This window comes from Schistocerca nitens, chromosome 2, assembly GCF_023898315.1.
Source record: "Schistocerca nitens isolate TAMUIC-IGC-003100 chromosome 2, iqSchNite1.1, whole genome shotgun sequence".
Taxonomy (NCBI): Eukaryota; Metazoa; Arthropoda; class Insecta; order Orthoptera; family Acrididae; genus Schistocerca; species Schistocerca nitens.
The window spans coordinates 124565594-124589479 of NC_064615.1; the positions used below are offsets into that span (position 1 = coordinate 124565594).

At 38.6% G+C, this 23886-nt stretch overlaps 1 protein-coding gene across 1 annotated transcript; it reads left to right on the forward strand.

Annotated features, from left to right (window-relative positions):
- Window positions 1-718: 718 nt before the first annotated feature.
- On the forward strand, window positions 719-23886 carry LOC126235816 (28S ribosomal protein S14, mitochondrial). The gene is made up of 3 exons (XM_049944663.1): window positions 719-875; window positions 14967-15101; window positions 23612-23886. Exons 1-3 carry the CDS (start codon window positions 801-803, stop codon window positions 23792-23794), a joined length of 393 nt encoding a protein of 130 aa, XP_049800620.1. The 5' UTR covers window positions 719-800; the 3' UTR covers window positions 23795-23886.

Here is a 23886-nt window from a genome sequence, read left to right on the forward strand (position 1 = left end):
ATGGTATAGCTTTCCTGCCGTTTATGCCAGATAAGCTTGATAATGGTCATTGATCGAAACTAGTAAAATTGTGCAAAATAAATGACATCTGAAGGTTTCACCATGAATTTTAACAACTATTTTTGTCAGATGAATATCCCCATCTGTAGACATACATAAATTTTGTATCATTTTTTTTATCAGAATTATCATCATTTGTTGAAGTTCCATACTTGGTCATTTGAATGGAAATACTTCTACTAATTCGTTCTTGTGTATGTATGTTAATCGTAGAATAGCGATTATGTATGTGTATGCGGTACATCCTGCCATATACTTGACTTCTGCACAATGTTGCGTTTTCATGTTTCGTAATATTCCACATATGTTAAAATCTCGTTCGTGGCTGCTTAAATGGGAAAATGTTGGTAAGTCGTTCTTTTGTATAGATTCTAAAAGTAAAATTACACATGTTAGAGAATAAAACAGGGTGTGCAACGAGTCCGGCCGTCTATTTGAAAGCTGCGCGTTGTTTTAATATTGAAGGCTCCGGTTGGTGTAGAGCACGCTATGCTGCATATGATGGTGCAATGAATACAAATCGATGATTAAAAGGAATTTCTATTTTAACCCTTATATCATCCCAACTAGCACGACAGTGATCGAGTGGTGAATTTCCACAAGCCAGTTGGTTGGCCTATCCGATGTGGTGATGCGCCAGTGCAATTTTCCGTTGACTGTGCAACTTTTCATTGCCTGTGAAAGACTACAACGACATGGATGAAGTATCTTTGAACATCAGTGAGCGATGTGCGTGAAATATGGCTAATTTGAATAGAGTGGGAACCGCATTATTTCGAATTGCGAACAGTTTTTTTGACAGCTATAAATCTGGGGTAAATACATCAAATTTAACTTTCAGGAAATCATTTACACGTTAGCGAAAGTATTGAGGAGTATGACAATAATTCAGGTTATAATGGAAGTATAAGTAAGAAGTTTTCTCTGTTAGTCCATTGACAGAAAATATTGGTGGCTCAAGTAAATTGAATCTGAAATGAATTCATTCTTATGTCATTGTGTTAGAGTGTGATAATGCCTCCTCGACATCTTGTTCATCGTGATACAGCAACATGTATATGTACCATCGCTGTTTGTTTTGGAAAGAAAAACCACCTTTGTTGCCGTAGTGTATTTGTTACTCCTAGATGGGTTTCACCTTTTTCACTTAAAGGGCACGCAGACAAACTCGTTGTACCAGCGCTATTTAACGCAGGTCATAACACACTATTACCATTGTAATATCCCCCTACTTGTAGCGTGCCGACCTAGGATGCATTTATCCAGTCGTCATACATGCCTTCCTGTCATCCACCACATTTTAACTAAATTTCAGCACTATACAGGGACAAAAACTATTCAATCCCAAAGGAAAAGAAAACTCGTTTTTATTGAAGTTAGAATCGATAAAAAAAAAGTTTAACTTGTGCCATGTAAATGAAAAGCGCTTCAGAGTAAAAAAAATGATAAAAACTTTTTGAATGCACAAATGATTGACTTAAAGAAAGTAAAAATACTTATTGTGCTTTTGATGCTGTAAATTGTTCAATCAATCCATATAAATTATAGTTTTCTCCCTCCTATCACGTTTGTTGAGCCAACTTTAGTGTGCCCAGGCCCTTGTCAAAATCATAGTTCCGCTCTCTTGTGTTGCAAAGAAATCTGAACTTTTTGTACATTTCGTTGAATGAAGAGAACCAGTTTATTTCAAACTTCTTGGCCCTCTGTCTTCACTTTCCCACATCTTTTCATTTACACTTCCTTATTTTCTTCACCCTTAACTAAACTTTGCACCTACAGAAACAGTGGGTAGTGCATTTGTCCCAGCTGCCACACCCTCATTTTTCCACTGCACTCCATTACCAAATTGGTGCATCGGGTTGAGTTTATCCCTTCTTTTAGTCAGGTTATGATAAAAAGTTTTTTTTTTCCAATTTGATGCATGATGAAGTACAATTACATTATCCAAATGATCTGCCCATCGAATCTTCAATATTCTTCTGTAGCTCCACAGTTCAAAACCTTCGATGCTCTTCTTTGTCTGTACTGTTTGCCGTCCACATTTAACTTCTTGTATAAGGCAGTGCTTCAGTCATACACTTCCAGAAGAGGCTGTAAAACTTAAATTTATGTTCAGTGTTAACAAGTTTCTCTTTTTCAGACACACGTTTCTTGCCAGTCTGAATATGATATCCTCTCTACTTGAACCATTATCAATTATTTTGTTGCCCACATAGCAAAACTCATCTACTACTATGTCATTTTCTAATGTATTTCCCTCATCATTGCCTGGTTTAATTCAACACTATTTCATTACTCTTGTTTTGCTTTTGTTGATGTTTATCATAGAACCTCATGTCACCTGTTCTTCCAGGTCCTTTTCCGACTCTGAAAAAATAAAAATTTCATTGGCAAACCTTAAATTTAACTCTCATTCGAGAAATGCTACCTGGTTTTCTGTACAGGTTGCTCAATATACGTATTTGAATAAAATTGAGGAGATGCTACGCCCCTGTCTCATTTCCTCCTCAGGTGATATTTCCATTTCATGTCCCTTTACGTAACTGCAGTCTGATTTCTGTAAAAGTTGGGGATAACTTTTCGCTAACTGTAATTTATCTGTACTACTGTCAGAATTTGAAAGAGTGCAGTCGAGTCAGTATTGTTAAAAGAGTCATTCCATGTCAATTCAACCAGGGGCTCCAGCTTGTAGTCTCAGATTTGTCTGAAATTTAGCAAACCAATGCTACCATGTGTGGAATGCTTATGTACAAAGTATTAGGTTCCCCTGAGAATTAGTTCCAGATTTATAGTTTCTGAAACAAGGCAGTGTGACCCGGAAAATGCAACACACTTTTGGCAGTTAATCATCAAAGCCAACTTCAGGGCTTAATAACTTAGGAGCTATTCCTCACAGTGCAGTGAAATTTTTATCACCTAGTAACATCTACTTAGGGAACACAATGTATCAAAACACCAACAGGCTTCTGAGGGAAAATAAAAAATGTCAAAATGTGATAAAAAATGCAACTTGTTAAAAGATACATATTGTAGGTTCCCTCTTCTTCTTATTCTTCTTCTTCCTCAGTAGTACTACAGCCCTTGGTGAGCCTTGGCTTCTTCAACAATCTTCCTCCACATTTCTCAGTTATTTGCTGCTCGTTTCCACCCATCAGATTCCCATATCGTGTCATCAGTCCATCTTCTTCCAGGTCTCCCTTTTTGCCTAGCTGAATGGCTCACACCTTTCATCATTTTCTTTGGAGTTCTATCCTCTGCCATTCTCTCCATGTGTCCTAGCCATCATATTCGGTGTGATTTCACAAATTTTACTATGACCCTACTTTGTATTGACACTTATAATTCGGCTTTGTAGTGTTTTCACCAGCCTTCTTCCTCCCTTCTTGGACCAAAGATTTTGCATAGTATTTTCTGATCAAAAGTACTTGGTGCATTTTTATCACGTTCTGTCAACATCCATACCTCTGACCCGCATGTGATAACTGGGCAGATTAGGGAGTTAATATATTAGCAGTTTTGTTTTTCTTGTAACAAGGATACTTCTGAAAAGTTGCATATTTGCAAAGTAAGCTGTTTCCTCCTTGTATTCTTTCCCTTATAGCCTTTCCAATACTGTTATCATTTATTATTAGGTCTCCCAAGTAATTAAAAGAGGACTCCCCTTTGAAGCATTTCCCTTTGATGTTTAGGTCTTTAGTGTTTCTTCTGGCCTCAGATTGTGACAGTACCATATATTTTGTTTTGTTTTCATTTACTATGACGTCAACTTTTAAGGCTTCTGTGCTCATTGCCTGGTATGTTTTTTGCAGTGTATTGATATTTCTTCCCACTATAGCGTGGCTCTTTTTGTTGATTTTATTTATTACACTATGCAGAGCTATATTGAATAGGACAGTGGAGAGACTGTCATAGCCTTATTAGTTTAGCACTTATAGCACTTTTTCCAGTACTCTGTATAGTTATTGCCGGTTTACACTGTCAAAGGCTTGTTTAAGTCAGTGAATAGGAAATGCAGAACTATATCATATTCATAGAACTTTTCTATCATTTCCTCTGTCTGGTCGAAAGCCACACTGATGTTCCCCTAGTATGTCTTCTGCACGCTTTTGTATCCTTTTGTTTAATATACTTGTGGAGATTTTATAAGCTGTGCTTAGGAGTGTTATATATCTGACGTTTTCACATGCTGTTGGTCCCCTTTCTTATAAATAGGGATTATTATTCCAGTTTTCCAACTATCTGGCCTAGGCTCTGTTTCTCATTTGTTATTAATGTGTGCAGTTCCTTTGTTACAGCCTCGCTACCAGTTTTTATTAATTCAGGAATTATGCTGTCTTCCCCAGGGGCTCAATTGTTTTTTGACTTGTGCACAGCCTTGGAGACCTCTTGTAGCATTGGCTTTCTTGCCTCATGGCATCATTGTCTACTTCCAGCTCCACTCTTTCATCCTGTGCAGCTCTCTCTTCACATTCTAGGCTGGTACTTAATGTGCCTTTGAAATACTCTGCCCATCTTTCCGCTATCTGTTCTTCCTCCCTTATCATTTTCCCAACTTTACTGGAACATGCCATTATTTTTGGCTTCCAAATACCCAGATGGATCCGTTTGTGTGGGAAGCAGGTCCAAATAATAATCGTATTATTTCTTGCGAGTTGGCATAGTAAGTCTCCATTCTCACTGTTTTCTCTATGTATGGAATTTTCCCAGAAACGCTATATGGATGTTCATTTTTCCCTATTTTTGGATTAACATCTATTACTAGCATCAGTTCATATTTAGGTACTGCGCAGCATACTTTCTCCAAGTCTTAATAGAACTGTTCTTTAATTATATCATCTTTTTCCTCTGTTGGTGCATGCGCATCCACTATTGGTATATTTCTAAATTTCCCTCTTAGTCTGAGTCTGCACATTCGTTAATTTATGTGTTCAAATTCTAATAATCTTTTCCTAACTTACTTAGTTATTATAAATCCTGTTCCAGGTTGGCCTGTTCTTTCTTGTGTCCACTATACACCAATGAGTACTGCAGGTTTATCTATCTGCCCATTCCCTTGCCATCTTATTTCCTTTAGCTCTACAACATATTTGAAGCTTAAAATTTCATTGTCCTCACATTCCATGATGCTGCTGTCAGATCCTTTATCCGTTTCCTTTGCCAGAGTTTGGATGAATGTATTCCACGCAGTTTCCGAGGCTTCTGTTGAATTTTCATAATATTCTCTCTCTGAAGATGCCTGCATTAAGGCGGTGTCCCCTGGGAGGCGTTATTGGTTTCCATCATGCTAAATATAACTCATTCAGGAAGGGGATAATATTTTTTTGTAGTAGACCTGATATGGACTATAACACACACACACACACACACACACACACACACACACACACACACACACACACACACTTCTACATCTTTTACACATACTGAGTTACATGCACAGGAAAATACAGAAAACTGAAAAAAATTGCTGGAAAAACATGGATTTTCAAAGTATGGTAACACAAAAGGGACAAGTGATATCCAAACCAAATTTCGTGCATTGCATAAGTGACCATTATGTAATATGTTGGAATTTCATGTTATTGAAAGCTATTTGTGTACAACGAAAGTTGACAGAGAAGTATTTGGTGATGTGACCATTGTTGCAGAACACGATTTTGGAAAAAAAACTTGTCTTAAACTCATGGGATTCTTCCTATTCCTTCCCCCCACCCCAGTTGTTTAATCAGTAAGCAACAACATACAGGTAAATTAACACAACCTATAGTTAATGCACCTTAACTTCTAAAAACCAGTTACTTGTGCTTAGAACAGAAGTTTTCCCTTGTTGTAGCTACTGATTCTGTACATTGAGTGGCAAATTTTACTATCTTCCTGACACAGTAGTAGGAACTGTAACTGTCTTAAGAATATGTTCAAAACACTTCTGTCAAACAGGGCCAATGAAATGATCTTGCTGGTCCTGCTAGTGCCATGAAGTTCACTAATACATCACCATTAGTACTGTGCAACACGTCCTAAGTACCTTCTGTCATCATAGATAACAACAATGTGGCAACTTGGTTATATGTTGCTATTTTTGCTTCTGAATCCAGGGTCAGACCCACTGTGAAGACACATTTTGTGCATGAACCTTTAATTATAACCAAACAGTCTGCTCATCTGCACTTTGGAACAGATAGTTATTCATCTTTCACCATTGGTCTCTTTGCCATTTTGTGTTTCATTTTCATTTCAGCTTCTTGTAGTTTTCTTCTGCCATAACTGAATCTCTCTCATTTTTCAACTTTCTGTGTCTTCATGGAAGGCAAACTAACAGCGGTCGCGGAAATATTTAATTTCTCAGCTGCTGTGGTGGAAGGCAGCTGACATTCTTTGTTACTATCGTGTACATTATCAGAATATTTTCAATTTTTAGTAGTGTCACACACTTGTACAATAACATTTGTGCTGGTTTCGTGTAAGTTCAACTTCTCGAAGGCTGCATTTCACTGTCTTCTTATGGATCCGAAATGGGTCAAAACAACTTCTTTGTAGGAAAGAATACATATCCAGAAACACCTTCATATGATGGTAACAAAACTCATGTTCCCTGAATCTGTACTTCTCACACCCGTAGTGTGCATCCCAGATCTCCGTAGCAGCAAATCTTGGTCTGATTCACCCAGATCATGTACAAAGCAAATGCCACATTTAGTTCCATATGTTGTTTTATGATGTTCAGATTATTGTGCTTTACCAACACTGCAACATGTATGAACAAAAGCATCACCAACATACTCATCTGCCTCCATATCACCTTTACCACAACAGCACTGACCAGTTTGAACTAGAATCTTGAAAGCATGAGTAACCTGTGATGCTCACAGGTATCCTTTGTTCTTCCTGCCTCACAATCCTTCTTCCTCTTCCTGAAAACGTCCATTGTTTAATTTTCAGTTGCCAAATGATCCTTAACACTTGCTGCAGCTTTATCTGAAACAAGAAATAAATCTCATCAGATAAAGGAGACCACAACTGTCTGCATCATCATTATTAATTGGTAAATCATGTTAAAACAAATGTAACAAAGTACATTTCTGTCACCGTTCATTGTACACAAATGCCTTGCAATGATATGGTGAAATTTTAATAATATTGCATTATGGGCTACTTATGCAGTGTATGAAATTTGGCTTGGATATCATGTCCCTTTTGTGCTAACACGTTTTTCCAGTGATTTTTCAATTTTCTGTATTTTCATTGCATGTAACTCAGTAAGTGTGAAAAATGTGGACATGATGTGTTTTGTGTATTTAGCCAACATCAGGCTTATTACAAAAAATATTATCCCCTTCCTGAGTGAATTGTATTTGGCATGACGTGTTTTGTGTATTTAGCCAACATCAGGCTTATTACAAAAAGTATTATCCCCTTCCTGGGTGAAATGTATTTGGCATGGGGGCACCTACAATATGTATCTTCTTACCTTTTTTTAACCACATTTTGACATTTTTTGTTTTCCCTCAGAAAAATGTTGGTGTTTTGATTTATTGAGTGTGTTCCCTAAGTAGATGTTACTAGGTGGTAAAAATTTCATTGGACTGTGAGGAATAGTTCGTAAGTCATTACGCTCTGAAATTGGCTTTGAAGATTAATTGCCAGATGCGCATTGCATTTTCTGAGTCGCACCACCTTCTTTCACGAGCTACAATTCTGGAAATAATTCTCAGGGGAATCTGATAATTCCTGTTCTGTTAGCTACTGTGGGAGTCAGCACTGACACTAAAAAGGAAGGGGAGAAGTTGCGATGGCCGGCAGGACCAACCAACAATAGGCGGATGGTTAAATCAGCGTTGAGGTAGGGTCACTGAACGCTGTCTTCCAGGAGGTGTGGTACTGCCCACTCTTTTCATTGGCGAGAGCAGGTCAGCACCTTCTTGATGCCCTTTCACGATGCTGCTCTGATCTGTGTGCAGTTGATGCTTTAGGACTATGCACTTCGTAAATAAGAATTCCACATGTGGTAGTGTTGGTGCACTAAATTTCAGCCAAATCTGCTTTCTCTAAGTCTGCAAATTTATAAGTGTAGGTTTACCTTTCTTAACCTGCTTTAAAGATAAATTGTAAAGTCAATATTGCCTTGCATATTATTAATATTATCATGTTTTCTAAGACCCAAATTGATCTTAGCCAAGGTTAGCCTCTGCCAGTTTATTCCATTCTTCTGTAAATAATTTGTGTCGGTATTTTGCAATGACAACATATTAAACTGATAGTTCTGTAATAGGCCTATTCACAGCTGTCAGCACCTGCCTTTTTTGGAATGGGATTTAGGTTCTTCTTGAAGTATGAGGATTTTACACCTGTTCCACACATCCTGTTCACCAGTTGGAATACCTTTGTAATGGCTGGCTCTCCCAAGAATCTCAATAATTCTGAGGGAATGTCATCCACTCCAGGAACCAAGTTTCTTTCATCTACATCTACATTTATACTCCGCAAGCCACCCAACGGTGTGTGGCGGCAGAGGGCACTTTACGTGCCACTGTCATTACCTCCCTTTTCTGTTCCAGTCGCGTATGGTTCGCGGGAAGAACGACTGTCTGAAAGCCTCTGTGCGCGCTCGAATCTCTCTAATTTTACATTCGTGATCTCCTCAGGAGGTATAAGTAGGGGGAAGCAATGTATTCGATACCTCATCCAGAAACGCACCCTCTCGAAACCTGGCGAGCAAGCTACACCGCGATGCAGAGCGCCTCTCTTGCAGAGTCTGCCACTTGAGTTTGCTAAACATCTCCGTAACGCTATCATTGTTACCAAATAACCCTGTGACGAAACGCGCCGCTCTTCTTTGGATGTTCTCTATGTCCTCCGTCAACCCAACCTGGTACGGATCCCACACTGTTGAGCAATACTCAAGTGTAGGTCGAACGAGTGTTTTGTAAGCCACCTCCTTTGTTGATGGACTACATTTTCTAAGGACGCTCCCAATGAATCTCAACCTGGTACCCGCCTTACCAACAATTAATTTTATATGATCATTCCACTTCAAATTGTTCCGCACGCATACTCCCAGATATTTTACAGAAGTAACTGCTACCAGTGTTTGTTCCGCTATCATATAATCATACAATAAAGGATCCTTCTTTCTATGTATTCGCAATACATTACATTTGTCTATGTTAAGGGTCAGTTGCCACTCCCTGCACCAAGTGCCTATCTGCTGCAGATCTTCCTGCATTTCGCTACAATTTTCTAATGCTGTAACTTCTCTGTATACTACAGCATCATCCGCGAAAAGCCGCATGGAACTTCTGACACTATCTACTTGGTCATTTATATATATTGTGAAAAGCAATGGTCCCATAACACTCCCCTGTGGCACGCCAGAGGTTACTTTAACGTCTGTAGACGTCTCTCCATTGATAACAACATGCTGTGTTCTGTTTGCTAAAAACTCTTCAATCCAGCCACACAGCTGGTCTGATATTCCGTAGGCTCTTACTTTGTTTATCAGGCGACAGTGCGGAACTGTATCGAACGCCTTCCGGAAGTAGGACATAGATCTTTCAGTGCTCTTTTAATGTCTTCAGCAATATCATACTTACCATCTCATGTTCATCTTATTCTTCTTCCCATCTTTAGTTATTAGTGGCTTAGCATCTGATCTCTTGACATTCATGCAGTTGCTTCTCTTTTCTCCAAAGGTTTTTTTGTAGTTTTTCGATAGGCTGCCTGTGTCTTTCCCCTAGTCACTAATGTTCCTCCACCCTTGCATATGTTCTCTATAACACTCCTGCGTACACATTTTCCTCTTCATTGATATCAACTGGACATTAAACCGTAGTCTTTCTATCTTATTTTGCACTTAGAACATTTCTACACTTACTGTCATTCTCAGTTTTTAGTCCTCTGCAGTCCTTTTGTCTGCTTCATTTTTATATTTTCTGCATTTAGCAGTTAAACTTAATGCCCCATGTGTTATCTAAGGATTTCAATGAATGCTTGTCTTTTTCCTTATTTGATCATCTACATCTACATTTATACTCCGCAAGCCACCCAACGGTGTCTGCCTTCACTATTTCATCGTTTCTACATATCCAGTCCCCTCTCCTTAATTTCCAACCATTCTCCAATTACTTTAGCTCTAATGTGCAGTTAATAAGTTGTGGTCATTATCCACATATACTCGTGGAAATCTTTTGTACTTTAAAATCTGGTTTCAAATTCTCTAGCTCATCATTATATATCTGTTAGAAAGGTTCCAGTGTCTCCAGGTCTCTTCCACATATATAACCTCCTTTCTTGATTCTTCAACCAACTGTTGGCAATAATTAAATTGTGGTCTGTGCCAACTTCTACCATGCTGCTTCCCTTTTCATTCCTTTCCCCCAGTCCTTGTTCTCCCATTGTATTTCCTTTTCTTGTTGTTCCTACTTTGAATTCCAGCCACCCATCACAATTATGTTTGCCTCCCTTGACTATCTGAGCAATTTCTTTTATCTCCTCGTAAGTTTTTTTTTTACTTCTTTATCAGCTGCGGAGTTAGTCAGCATATAAACTTGTAGTAAGGTGGTGGATGTTTGCATCATACCTGTCTTAGTTATTATAGTGCATTCACTCTGTTGTTAATAGTAGCCTATCTGCATTCCTGTTTTGTTATTCATTATTAGATCTACTTTTGCATTACCCCTACTTGATTTTATATTTATAATGTTCTACTGACTTGACCAGAAGTCCTGTTCTTCCTGCCACAGCTCCTCACACTCTCTCGCTGTGTCTAACTTCTGTCTATCCCTTTCTCTTTTTAAATTCACTAACCTATCCAACAAATTAAGGGATCTTAACATTCCACACTCAGACCCATAGAACACCAGTTTTGGTGGATATAATGATGGCTGGTATTCCAGCACAGCTGTGCAAAGTCAGTAGGAGTAATTAAGGAAAACATTATGTGGTGGGTTTCTCAGTTAGAAATTGTATTTGAATGTTGGTTGCTCGTGAGAAAAGTTTGGTCTATAGACTGCAACTTATTACCCTGTGCTGCTGCTCATTTTGGTTGGGATCCCATGACCTGTCTTGTGGTATTCAAAAGGGCCACACCAGCACCATGCAGCATCACAGTCGCCTCATCTAACTGGTCCCAGAGAATATAGACATGTTGTTAGCTCAGCATTACAGCATTGTACAATCACAAAACTTAGCTTGAGTCAGGAAACGGGCTTGTTTGCACCAAGACTGGCATCCGCTCTGACATGCAGCAACTTGTGGAGCACTATGAACTGTCAGCTCAGAGACTGTTGTTGCTACTGCCCTTGACACAGCAGTGTAGCAACAGTGGTGTGCCAGATGACAACACTGGACACAACAGTTGTACCACATCATTCTTATAGGCAAGTCATGGTGCTGCATGCAGTATCATGTGGGACATATTCATATGTAGAGTAAAAAAAATGTTACCACACTGCTTTAGTCATAGTGTGGGCCAAGCATCAGGCATAATGTTATTACCTCTGGTTTGCTTAGCTGATAATTTGGAGCTGCCATTACATAGTGGCATTTTAACACTGGTGGCTGTGACCTATCTTCAAGGTATGTGTGACATTATATTCCAACAAGATAAAGCGAGAATACTTGTTGCCCCTGCTGCCCTCACGTACCTCAGTACACAAGGGGTTCATCTACAGCCCTGGCATGCACATTCTCCAGATTTCTCACCTCTGGAAAACTTCTGGTCATGGGTTTCAAAAGACTGACACTCCACTACTCACCAGGCACTACGATTGAGCAACTTTGGCGTAGAGTATAAACAGCGCGCAATGACATACGTGTATATGTCTCCATTCTCAGTTCAGCTGATGTCCAGCTGGGTTAGAGCCATTTTTGATGACAGAGACAGTGCTGTGTACCAAATATACCCCATATCACCTGTAAATTAAGTCATCTTCTGCACACAATAAGCAAACTTTCTTTATTTGCTATTCTTCCTCGTTTTGCAATTTTAACGCCTGGCAGTCTGGGACAATTTGTTTAATAATGACAAAATATGTGTCCCGTTTATTTTGGAGTTCAAGAAAACAATTAGTACTGTATTTCTGGCATGCACACTTGCAAAGAAAACCCTGCAAAAAATAAGGCATTGCCAAGGGAAGTTGCCCTTTTAGTACAAAAAACTTTTTTGGTTTCAGTCATAAAAAATTACAATTGTGATACAGTTGTAAAATATTTATATATGGTGTTTAAAACTATCATATTTAGCTTGAATACACACAATGCCTCACCAAATCATTTCCACACAACCATTCATAATCTCTGTCATGGTATTGCTGTGTTGACAACAATAACGTAACTAGCTTTATTGGACCACAAGAGTATCAAATTCTTCATGCTTTTGTTTAATGCCTTTCTCAAGTTTTGCAGTCCGTAGAGTCCTACATCAAATTATTTGTCACCAAATCTGATACAACACTACAGAGAATGTAAAATGTTAGCCAGTGGCTCACTTACTTCTATTTCACTTAAAAGTGATAGTGTATTTATTAATTCAGCAGCTTCAGTTTGATCTTTGGTACACTTGTGTCGCTCTTACTGTGTGGCCTAGTAATTGTTGCTTATCATTTCTTGTTGCAAGTGAAGTACAGGGTCCGGCATAAAAAACTCCCCGATTACAAAGTAACATGCAGCGGACAGTAGAAGGAGCAGAGTGGTGGAGGGCGCGTCGTTAAGTAGCTGCCTACGTGCCGTTTTCAGTGTACACCATGGCGTGGTCTGGTGAACATCGTGCCTTCGTAGTGGAAGATTTTATTCAAAATGGCGAATCGCCTATTAATACTCAACGTGCTTTTCGCGTTCGCTTTGCGCTCGGACGACGGGACCCTGTTCCCGATAAGAAAACAATTTATTCTTGGGTTGCTAACTTTCGTGAGACAGGTTCCGCATTAAAAAGGAAACCACCTGGACGACCACGGACTGCAACAGGCCCCGGAAATGTTGATGCAGTTAGAGCTTCAGTTCAACAATCTCCTCGACGATCCGCTAAAAAGCATGCGGCAGCATTACGGATATCTGATCAAAGTGTGAGAAGAATCTTGCATCGAGATCTTAAAATGCATCCTTACAAAATTGTAACTACACAGGAACTGAGTGAACGAGACTGGTGTCCGTGTAAGTTTGTGCCAAGACCTTCTTCGGAACATTCGTCCCAACGATATTGTGATTTTTTCTGATGAAGCACACTTTCACCTTGCCGGAACAGTGAACAGCCAAAATTGCAGGTACTGGTGTGAACACAATCCCCAAGAACTTCATCAACGACCACTTCATAGCCCTAAAGTAACAGTATGGTGTGCTGTTTACAATTCCGGAGTGATCGGTCCTTACTTTTTCGAAGAAAATGACAGGAATTTAACCGTCAACAGTGAACGCTATTGTGCCATGCTCCGCGACTTTCTCCAACCGCAACTAAGGGAGCTTTTTAGTGAAATAGAGAACGTGTGGTTCCAGCAAGATGGTGCTACAGCCCACACAGCGCGGCAGTCACTGGCATTGGTGAAGGAAATGTTTCCTGGACATGTGATCTCGTTGCGTGGAGACATTGGCTGGCCCCCACGATCGCCGGACTTAACGCCCTGTGATTTCTTTCTTTGGGGCTATTTAAAAGCAAAAGTTTATGAACAACGTCCACAATCTTTACGAGCCCTGAAAGAAGCAATTACACAAGAGGTTGAAGCTATTCCACCTGAAATGACTCAAAGAGTAATGAATAACTTCAGGGAAAGACTCAATCAGTGTGTCGACAGTGCAGGAAGCCATTTAAGGGATGTTTTATTTAAAAAGTAAGACCATAAGAGTATTTTCTAAAATGGCATAATATGTACTTTTATTTAGTATAAATAAAATTATTCTACCTTATTTGGTTTTGTTTTTATTAGCTTTCCTTAAAGGGGAGGTTTTTCTGCTGGACCTTGTATGATGGGATATATTAAAATCTTTTCTCAGCAAAGTGATGACTATGGCTATAATTGAAAGCAGCCGTTTTCTGTTGGGAGAGTACATGGAGAGAGATGGAACAGGTCACTATAGCAGTAAGAAACCATTTTATTCATTGTTGATACGTGTTCTACATCCCTTCCTCCATAATTATTGTAATTAAGTAGTTCATTCATCGTGTTATGTAGATCCCATCACATTCAGTAATGCAAGTCAAGGTGTATGTTGAGAAGGAAAAGCAACTGTTAAGAATAGAATTGGTAATTTACTTGATATCAAACTGAAAAGCCATGTGTTTTTCATTCAGTAAAGAAAGTAGAGTAAGTCCTAAATGAATTTATATTACTACAAGCTCATTTAGCACTTCCTTTTACTGACTGAAACACATTTTCCTTCTGGCATTTCATATTTGCAAAAGATGTTTACTGCTATTCTAGAGAATGCAGATCTGTGAGTTTTTGATCAGTATAGTGCTTTGAGGTCTGACAGTGGCATGAACATATTTGTGCAAGTTGCCATTTTCTTTATGATCTTCGCAGGAACAGATGCATCCGTAAATATATATACCATCCAGGTTAGCACCACTTCCTCTACATCCTGTACTGACTATACACTTTCCTCTAATACTTCTGTTTCAGTTTCTTCCAGCAACACTTAAAACAGCAAAGTAGTTATTAATGTTATATCTGGTTCATTAAGATTAGGTATCTGATTGTAGCTGAATTATCTTTGTTTGTTTATTTGTTTGAGGCACACCGACTCAGAAGCATGAACAGAACCAATTTTCTTGTTTCGTATCCACACACTTTAAGTTGGTTTACAGGTTTTTAAATTGTATATTAATCTGTTTTTGTCAATACATAAACTCCTATGTTTTAGTTTGGTAACAAAAAAAATTGTGCAGTACATTTCATTTAATTCTGATTCATTTTCAGCCAAAACGAAATAAATACCAAAATTGCTGGATGATAAGAGATGTAAAAAGAAGGCAGTGTGTAAAGGAACATGCAGTTGAAAGGCTTAGGATAAACTCTTTGCGAAAGAATGATATACTTCCAGTTGAAATTAGGGTGAGTACTGCAACACAATTAAAGTGTCCTTAGTGGTCTGTGTGTCTCTCACCTCGAAACATTCCATCATTATTGTTTCTCAAGATTCTGTGTTGATAATATGATATATCTAAATATTGGAAAAATTCTTGATAACCTATTAACTTGTAGGAAGAAAGATATTTTTGAGGTATTAGTTTCATTTCAGTACACTAATTTACATAGTTTCTTACTTGTGTGTCTCCCAAATATTAATTTATAATGTTCTCGTTTTCTATCCTTTATTGATTATTGTGGGCAAAAATGAACAGTATCACTCGACTGGAGAATGTTCAAAAGAGTTAATGACATTTGAATGATGATGAATAAGCTAACTCCAGAGTGAAAGGCCATCACTTAAAAATATATTGCAAGTTTTCTTTGTGGGTAGAACGGTTGTGGATATCTTAGAATGGTAACAAAAAAGTAGCTGCTAGTTCCACTGCTCTGATCTGTTCAATCACGAATGCCGTTTGCAGCAGTAATGACAGAAAAAGATCAGAGTTGAAATGAAATATCCAAAACCAAGTCAAAGATTTGGGATTCGATGCTTGTCTAATCAGTTTAGTCTTATCAAGTTTCACTTTAGGAGATCTTGGACAAAAGACACAGAGAACCAAAAGAGATTAGATTGTAATATCCTAACTATAAACATTATATAGTTTCCACAATGCAACAGGTTATGTGGAGGAATGTCATGACTGACTATGTACCAGAGCCAAGCTCTTAGGATGAGCAGTCATTACCTCCTAAGCCTTGGTCAGTGCTAACTCACTCCAGGCATCTCAACTGTGCTGTTGATATCCCTACTGCAGTTCTCACAGATACTGTATCTGAAAAATATTTTTTCAGCTGAGAAGTACATGCCCACAAAAAGTACCTTGAGATGCCGATTAAAAACAATTTTTCATGAAGCATGCATACCAAATCACAATTCTATCCTATACATGAAAAGCCCTTTACTTAGGTCACAAAATGTGGCTGTTTGGAAGAATGAGAATAAAAATAGAACATACTTCTTGAAAGAGTTACTGTTCAACAACTGATCAGATCTTGGATCCTCAAGTGCATTCCTACTTTTCAGTGGTAGCTGCACATAAAAAAGAAACATGTGGTACAAACATGACAGGGAGCAATCATAGGTTAAAAATACAAAACATAACTTGAAATCATACAAGAAAGAAGACCAAAATGTTGCTGTAACTGCAGAGGTACAGAATTGTGTGGTACCTCATACCATGCCACCAGTATTTTTAAGTCGAGTACGTTTCTGGTTACTTCACTCATCTTTTGAATTACTTGGATGGGGATGTAGAAGAAAGGGCTACACATGGTCCCTGAGAATGTGGAATTAAACATCCTGGTTCATGTTAAAAGTATTTTAATGAGTGTGCCCAAGTTGTGGAATGAAAAACACCCCCTGGACATCACAGAACCACTATCAGCCTGAACTTCATCCTTCAGCTATTGCGGCTTAAATGCCTAATTGGGGCCAACAGTGCACTCGCCACTTTGTAGATTTCGAAAAGAGGTGAAATGGAGAGTTGGACCACACTACATGCCTCCAGTCTGCTACTGTCCAGTTTCTGTTGTGTTTGACCCATTCAAGACTGCAACTTTATGTGCTGCTGTGAGTAGTAACCTTTTGTGAAGTGCCTGACTCTAGATGGCCCGTGCATGCAGTTTCCTTCACAGTGTTTGCTTGGAAACTGGGTTGAGTTGTACCTGTGTTTACTGAGAGCAGCAGTTCTTGTGAAATTTCAACCCAGTTGTCATTGAAAAGGCCTTACACAAGTCTCCTGTTTGTGTCAGTAAGGATTTCTTTTTTTTTTTTACAACCGTTGTTCTTACACCATGTTACATAGCTGCAGGAAGCACCATTTGTTGTTGACGTATTAGACAGTCTGCTTTCATACACCAACAGATTGGGCAACCCCATTGACAATGTGATCATGGGCATGTCCCTGTCTGTGATTTTTGTCACATCTCCACATTGACCTACTTACTGTGCCAAATCCGTACAAGCGACGGGCACATACACATCACTTCATTGCCATGACTTACAGTGTGGAGAATCGCATGACTGTATAGTACCAGTTCTACACCACTCCAAAGTGCTCAGTGTGCTCTTTGTAAGGAGGTGGTTAATATTTTGTCCAGAGAGTTTTATTGGTTTGGGAGCTCAAAGATGAAATGAAATCATGTCAGATATTAGGAATTTGCTGTGTATAGTGAAACCTCTATATAACATTTTTCAAGGGAGCACAAATTCTGAACACTGTATAGAGGAAAACACTATAAAGAGGAAGGCTTCCAAATAATAATTATAGGGCATTACTGAAGATCGGGATACCACTAATCAGTTTTGACAAATGGTGCCATAGATGACATTTTAAATTTTCACAACACTGTAATATGATATTCATTGCAAATGATCAATGTATCAAATGATTAGTTTTTTGTAATTAAAACATGGGGCCTGGTAGGTGGATGGGTGAAAGTAAATAGCGCCAAAAAGACCGCAAGCAGAATGTGCGTCACATGTCACGTGACCAGGTTCTGCCGCTGACATATGAAACGCGCTGAGCGCGGGCTTTACGAGCCGGTGCAACTGAATCCACAGAACGGAAAATGATGCGTCTACATCCAGTCGCTTAAACATTATAAAGAGGTAAATAATTGACCAGGGTTCCAAAAATATGAGCATTACATGGAGGAAATTGTAATATAGAGTAAACACAGTAAAGAGGAAAATTTAACATTGTTTATATGGGCTTTTAGTCGGGACCGAAAAAACAGATGTAACATAGAGGAAGACATTATATGGAGGAACGTTATAAAGAGGTTTCACTGTATTGTTGTATTTGTTTACTTTCACGTCGTTCCACCTTCCTCTTGTCTTGTACTTGTGGTCTGATCAACTCCCAAAATTTTGACATGATTTGGTATGTCTCATCTTAACGCCAAGCTCCAAAACCAATCAGGACCAGCACAACTGCCCTTAGCTACTCATCAACATTTAAGAGCATCTACTAATACAGCCAAGTAACATCTGTTCATTTCAAGGATATATTGCTTGCTGCATCCATAGTGTAACCTACAGATGGCACACTTTATTATTATTATTATTATTATTATTATTATTATTATTATTATTATTTACTGGTTGTAAGCTGACTGCTCTGAGAGGAGGAGGTGGTCCTTGTTTCACCAGCCAATGTGCAATGAGCTGATCGCGGCATCCTCTCCTCAGGGTCCAAGTTGAAGTGTGCAATCCGTAAACTACTCTTGCCTCTTGGGGTTGCTAAATGGCAATCACCTTGTGGGGCTGAGTCTTTCTGGTTGGGTTCACTTTCACTGAATGTAGCATTCCAAAACTGTAGACTGGGCAGTATTGTCATTGTCTTTTGTTGTGGAGTGTACACATTTTAGCAACCATTTGTCACTCACAGTAACAAAATGTTCTGTGAGTTGAAGAGCAGGGATCATGTTGTAACTAAAAAACACCCGAACCTTGTAGTGTGCTGTGCCCCAGTGAGACTGTGGTCACTGAAGTGTAAAATTAAACTGTTCACAATATCTGAGACACCTGCCATCATGAAATTGTTTTAGGATTTATTATATATGTGGTACTCTTTTTGTGTCAAATAATTAATTTTCTTGTGGAGCCTTTAGAGAATCACACAGTCTACCTTCAAGATTTCCAGTGGCTTTTGTGGACTAGTAGGTACTATTAAAACTGACCCAACAAAGGCTTCTCAGGTATCTACATCTGCATATATACACCAAACAAGCCATTATACAGTGCACGGCAGAGGATATTTGTATCTAAAACAGCAGTTTTCTGTCACATTCTGTTTGCGTATCGTGTAAAAGAAGAAAAAAAAAAGAAAAAAAGAAAAAAACTCTGTATACATATACAATCCATTGATTGTGACCAGGCCAAATATCTCACGAAATAAGTGTCAAACGAAAAAACTACAAAGAATGAAACTTGTCTAGCTTGAAGGGGGAAGTCAGATGGTGCTATGGTTGTCCCGCTAGATGGCGCTGCCATAGGTCAAACGGATATCAATTGCGTTTTTTTAAATAGGAACCCCCATTTTTTATTACATATTCATGTAGTACGTAAAGAAATATGAATGTTTTAGTTGAACCACTTTTTTCGCTTTGTGGTGGATGGCACTGTAATAGTCACAAACATATGGCTCAATTTTAGACGAACAGTTGGTAACAGGTATGTTTTTTAAATTTAAATACAGAACGTAGGTATGTTTGCACATTTTATTTCGGTTGTTCCAATGTGATACATGTACCTTTGTGAACTTATCATTTCTGAGAATGCATGCTGTTACAGCATGATTACCTGTAAATCCCACATTAGTGCAATAAATGCTCAACATGATGTCCATCAACCTCAATGCATTTGGCAATACGTGTAACTTCATTCCTCTCAACAGCGAGTAGTTCGCCTTCCGTAATGTTCGCACATGCATTGACAATGCGCTGACGCATGTTGTCAGGCATTGTCGGTGGATCACGATAGCAAATATCCTTCAACTTTCCCCACAGAAAGAAATCCGTGGACATCAGATCCGGTGAACGTGCGGGCCATGGTATGGTGCATCAACGACCAATCCACTTGTCATGACATGCTATTCAATACTGCTTCAACCCCACGCGAGCTATGTGCCGGACATCCATCGTGTTGGAGGTACATCGCTATTCTGTCATGCAGTGAAACATCTTGTAGTAACATCGGTAGAACATTACATAAGAAATCAGCATACATTGCACCATTTAGTTTACCATCGATAAAATGGGGGCCAATTATCCTTTCTCCCATAATGCCGCACCATACATTAACTCGCCAAGGTCGCTGATGTTCCATTTGTCGCAGCTATCGTGGATTTTCCGTTGCCCAATCGTGCATATTATGCCGGTTTACATTACCACTGTTGGTGAATGATGCTTCGTCGCTAAATAGAACGCGTGCAAAAAATGTCATCGTCCCATAATTTCTCTTGTGCCCAGTGGCAGAACTGTACAAGACGTTCAAAGTCGTTGCCATGCAAATATGATACGGGTGCAATCGATATTGCTGTAGCATTCTCAACACCGACGTTTTGTGATTCCTGATTCTAGCGCAATTTGTCAGCTCCTGATGTGCGGATTAGCCATGACAGCAGCTAAAACACCTGCTTGGGCATCATCATTTGCTGCAGGTTGTGGTTGACGTTTCACATGTGGCTGAACACATCCTGTTTCCTTAAATAACGTAACTATGTGGCGAATGGTCCGGACACTTGGATGATGTCGTCCAGGATACCAAACAGCATACATAGCACATGCTTGTTGGGCATTTTGATCACAATAGCCATACATCAACACGATATTGACCTTTTCCGCAATTGGTAAACGGTCCATTTTAACACGGGTAATGTATCACGAAACAAATACCATCCGCACTGGCGGAATGCTACGTGGTACCACGTACTTATCCATTTTGTGACTATTACAGCACCATCTATCACAAAGCGCAAAAAGTGGTCCAACTAAAACATTCATATTTCTTCTACACGAATATGTAATAAAAATTGGGGGTTCCTATTTAAAAAAACACAGTTGATATGCATTTGACCTATGGCAGCACCATCTAGCGGGACAACCATAGCGCCATCTGGTTTTCCCCTTCAAGCTAGACGAGTTTTGTTCTTTGCAGTTTTTTCGTTTGATGCTTATTTCGTGAGATATTTGGCCCGGTCACTATCAATGGACCACCCTGTCTATGCAACCTAAAATCTCTTATCTTCTTCTCATGATCCCTATGCGAGATGTAAAATGATGGAATCAAATTGGTGACATAATATTCTCTTAGAGAAACTCAAATATTATGCAGAGGTCTTGCTGGTAACTGGTTTTTATATTATCTAACTAAAAGGATGCACAGTATTGCATTAAGATGCTCAGAAAGTCTACAAAATGAAACAACATCTTAAGAAAGGGGATAATCACTACTGGTGTATGACAGGGATTGATGCTGGATTCGCTCTTGTTCGTTTTGTAAATTTTCCATCATATATCCAAGAAGCAGAAATAGTTTACTTTGCTGATGATTCGAGTGTTATAATCAGGCCTAATGGAGGACCTTCAACACTTACAAATATAAATGATATTTTCTAAACAAGTAAACTTTGCAACTTGTGCATTGCAGGTAATAGCAGATTGTGGAAATGAGAAAATCAAAAGTTGATATTGCTATTTTTGTTCACTATTTCCATATGGCAGCCAGGTAATTTAGTATGTTATTTCTGAAAAGCATTTGACTGATTACTACACGCATTCTTACTATCAAAAGTATGATTGCATGGGAGATGTGAAATTTGTGGCTGGATTGAGAATTTCTTGTTAGGGTGTACAATGCACATTATCAGGGACTGAAAGTTATTGACAGATGTTGAACTGACTTCAGGTGTATGCCCCAGGAAAGTGTTTTTGGACACATGGTGTCCATTTTGTATAGTAGTGTATGGCGGTTCCATCTGATTTTTATTTATTTTGTTTGTTGTCCTCAGTGTCAACTTACTGCGTTGCTACACTGGCTGAAAAAATGGGTTGTGGATTCAGACACTGACTACTGTAAATCATATAGCCGACAGGTGCACAGTTGTGTTTGGCAGTACTTTAATTTTCACTTTGCACAACCCCGAACATTACACTATTGTTTAACCTTCGATAAGCCTCATAATTAGTTTGCAGGCAAAACTCCACACACTGCTACGATAGTTTCTTGTTAAACATCTACGAGCAGTAAAACCTAACCACAAAGTTCACAGTTCTTGAAGAATAATCAGGTACGTACAGAAACAGTCACTGTCATCATTTTTACACACAGCCTCTTGGTGTAACACTTAAGTTGATCATTGTTGTCGTTCTAACGAAAACAGGTTCCTCGCCTGAAACTCAGCTGTGGACTGACTGTCTTGTGACCAAAAATCGAGCCCTTATATATCATCACAATAATAGCTGCTGAAACTACACATTGTTTAAAGTTAAATTTACAGAAATCATAATTAAAACTTAACTCATTAAATTAACTGAATACATCGAAAAATTGGTTCTTTTAACAGTTTCTTCTACTGCAAGAATTAGGCAAAATTATTTGTTTAAACCATGAAATCAACAAATAGTTACGCAAACAATACTTTTGACAAAACTGTTAATTACTTTGGAATTAATGAAGGGTTTGTTTTGCTAACATGTTTTCAAATGGATCCAAATACATACTTTAAGAATACTACTAGTTCGTCTTCCAAATGTTTATAATTACTATAGAATTTATATTTGTTTATATGTCAACAATCGAATTTAAGTCACAAAACAATCACCAATTTCACCCTATACTGAAAGATACTAGGAATAATCAGAATAAATTAGAAAATCAATTACATACAGAATGGTGTTTCTCATAATAAAGCTAGAAGATGGAACATTTGAGAAGTTTATCTTATTTAGAGACACAGTATCCCCGGGCAACTTCACGCATGCTATATTTTTACTGTTCTTTCTCACTACATTAGCTGAGGCATCATTGAGGGAAGAAATTTCTCACAGCTCCGCTTCCCTGAGTGCCCCACAAATGCAAAGTACTCACCAGGAAAAATTGCCCAGAGTGTACAAGGGCTCCTTTCTGCACCAGAATGAAAAATATATAAAATTCTGTTTGGAAACTGACCAGGAAACATGGGAGTTTCAGGAAATTAACAAGTAAGTGTAACAGCTGCGAAGGCTACAAGGAACGTAACCATCTTGCAGATTGTTGACTGGTTCTAGATTGGTGGTAAGGAAGAACAAACTGTGCTCAGTGACACATGGGTAGTTGGTGTCACCCTCGTGTGGCATACCTCATTTTAGTTATTCTGACAGGACATTGTCATTTAATTCACAGCTTCATATCCAGGAAAGAGGAACTCCGACTGTTTTCTGCCTGCCAGCATTTAAATCACTATAATCACATTTTAACAGTGTGATTTTGTGCTTTGACAAAAGGGTAAAACCAAATTCAAATGGCAACCTGTCTTCTGTTTCAGGTAACAAATTTTTGTGTGTTTTCCAGAGCCCCAGCTTAAGCTTTTAGGCTGGAGATTTTAATGTGTTGCAGAGCAGTTGGTTATCCTTTTTTAGCCCAGTGATCAGCAGTCATGTCCTTTACCCTTGTTATTTCACATCCTCCATTAATTTTCTCTTTAGCTATTGCAGGTGTGTGTGTTAATGTTAGCAAAATATTATGATTTATTTCTAATTGACAATTTAATCATTTAACACACAAAACCACACTCACGTCATACAATTATGCTGTGGGAGTCAAAGACAAAACACTTGACCCCCATCTGTTTCAGTGTGGAATAATACTTTTAAGATAAATTTTGTCAACTTTCTTTTCCAAGGAATAAATTTTCAGAGAGTAAATTACATTCTTTTTTTCCCTGCAGGAAATTGCAGACAAAGAAATTGCGGCATTTCCAAGAGACTCTAGTAAAGTTCGGTTGGTGAACCGGTGTGCTGTTACTTCCCGGCCACGTGGTGTCGTACAGAGATGGCGCTTAAGCAGAATTGTCTGGCGACATCTTGCAGACTATAATAAGTTATCTGGAGTACAGAGAGCTATGTGGTGAAGCTTGTGTCAGTAATTTTTGTATGTAGTGTACTGTTGTTAGTGTGATTAATTATGGTAAAAATTCAATAAATGAGAATGTGTTTTCCCAAA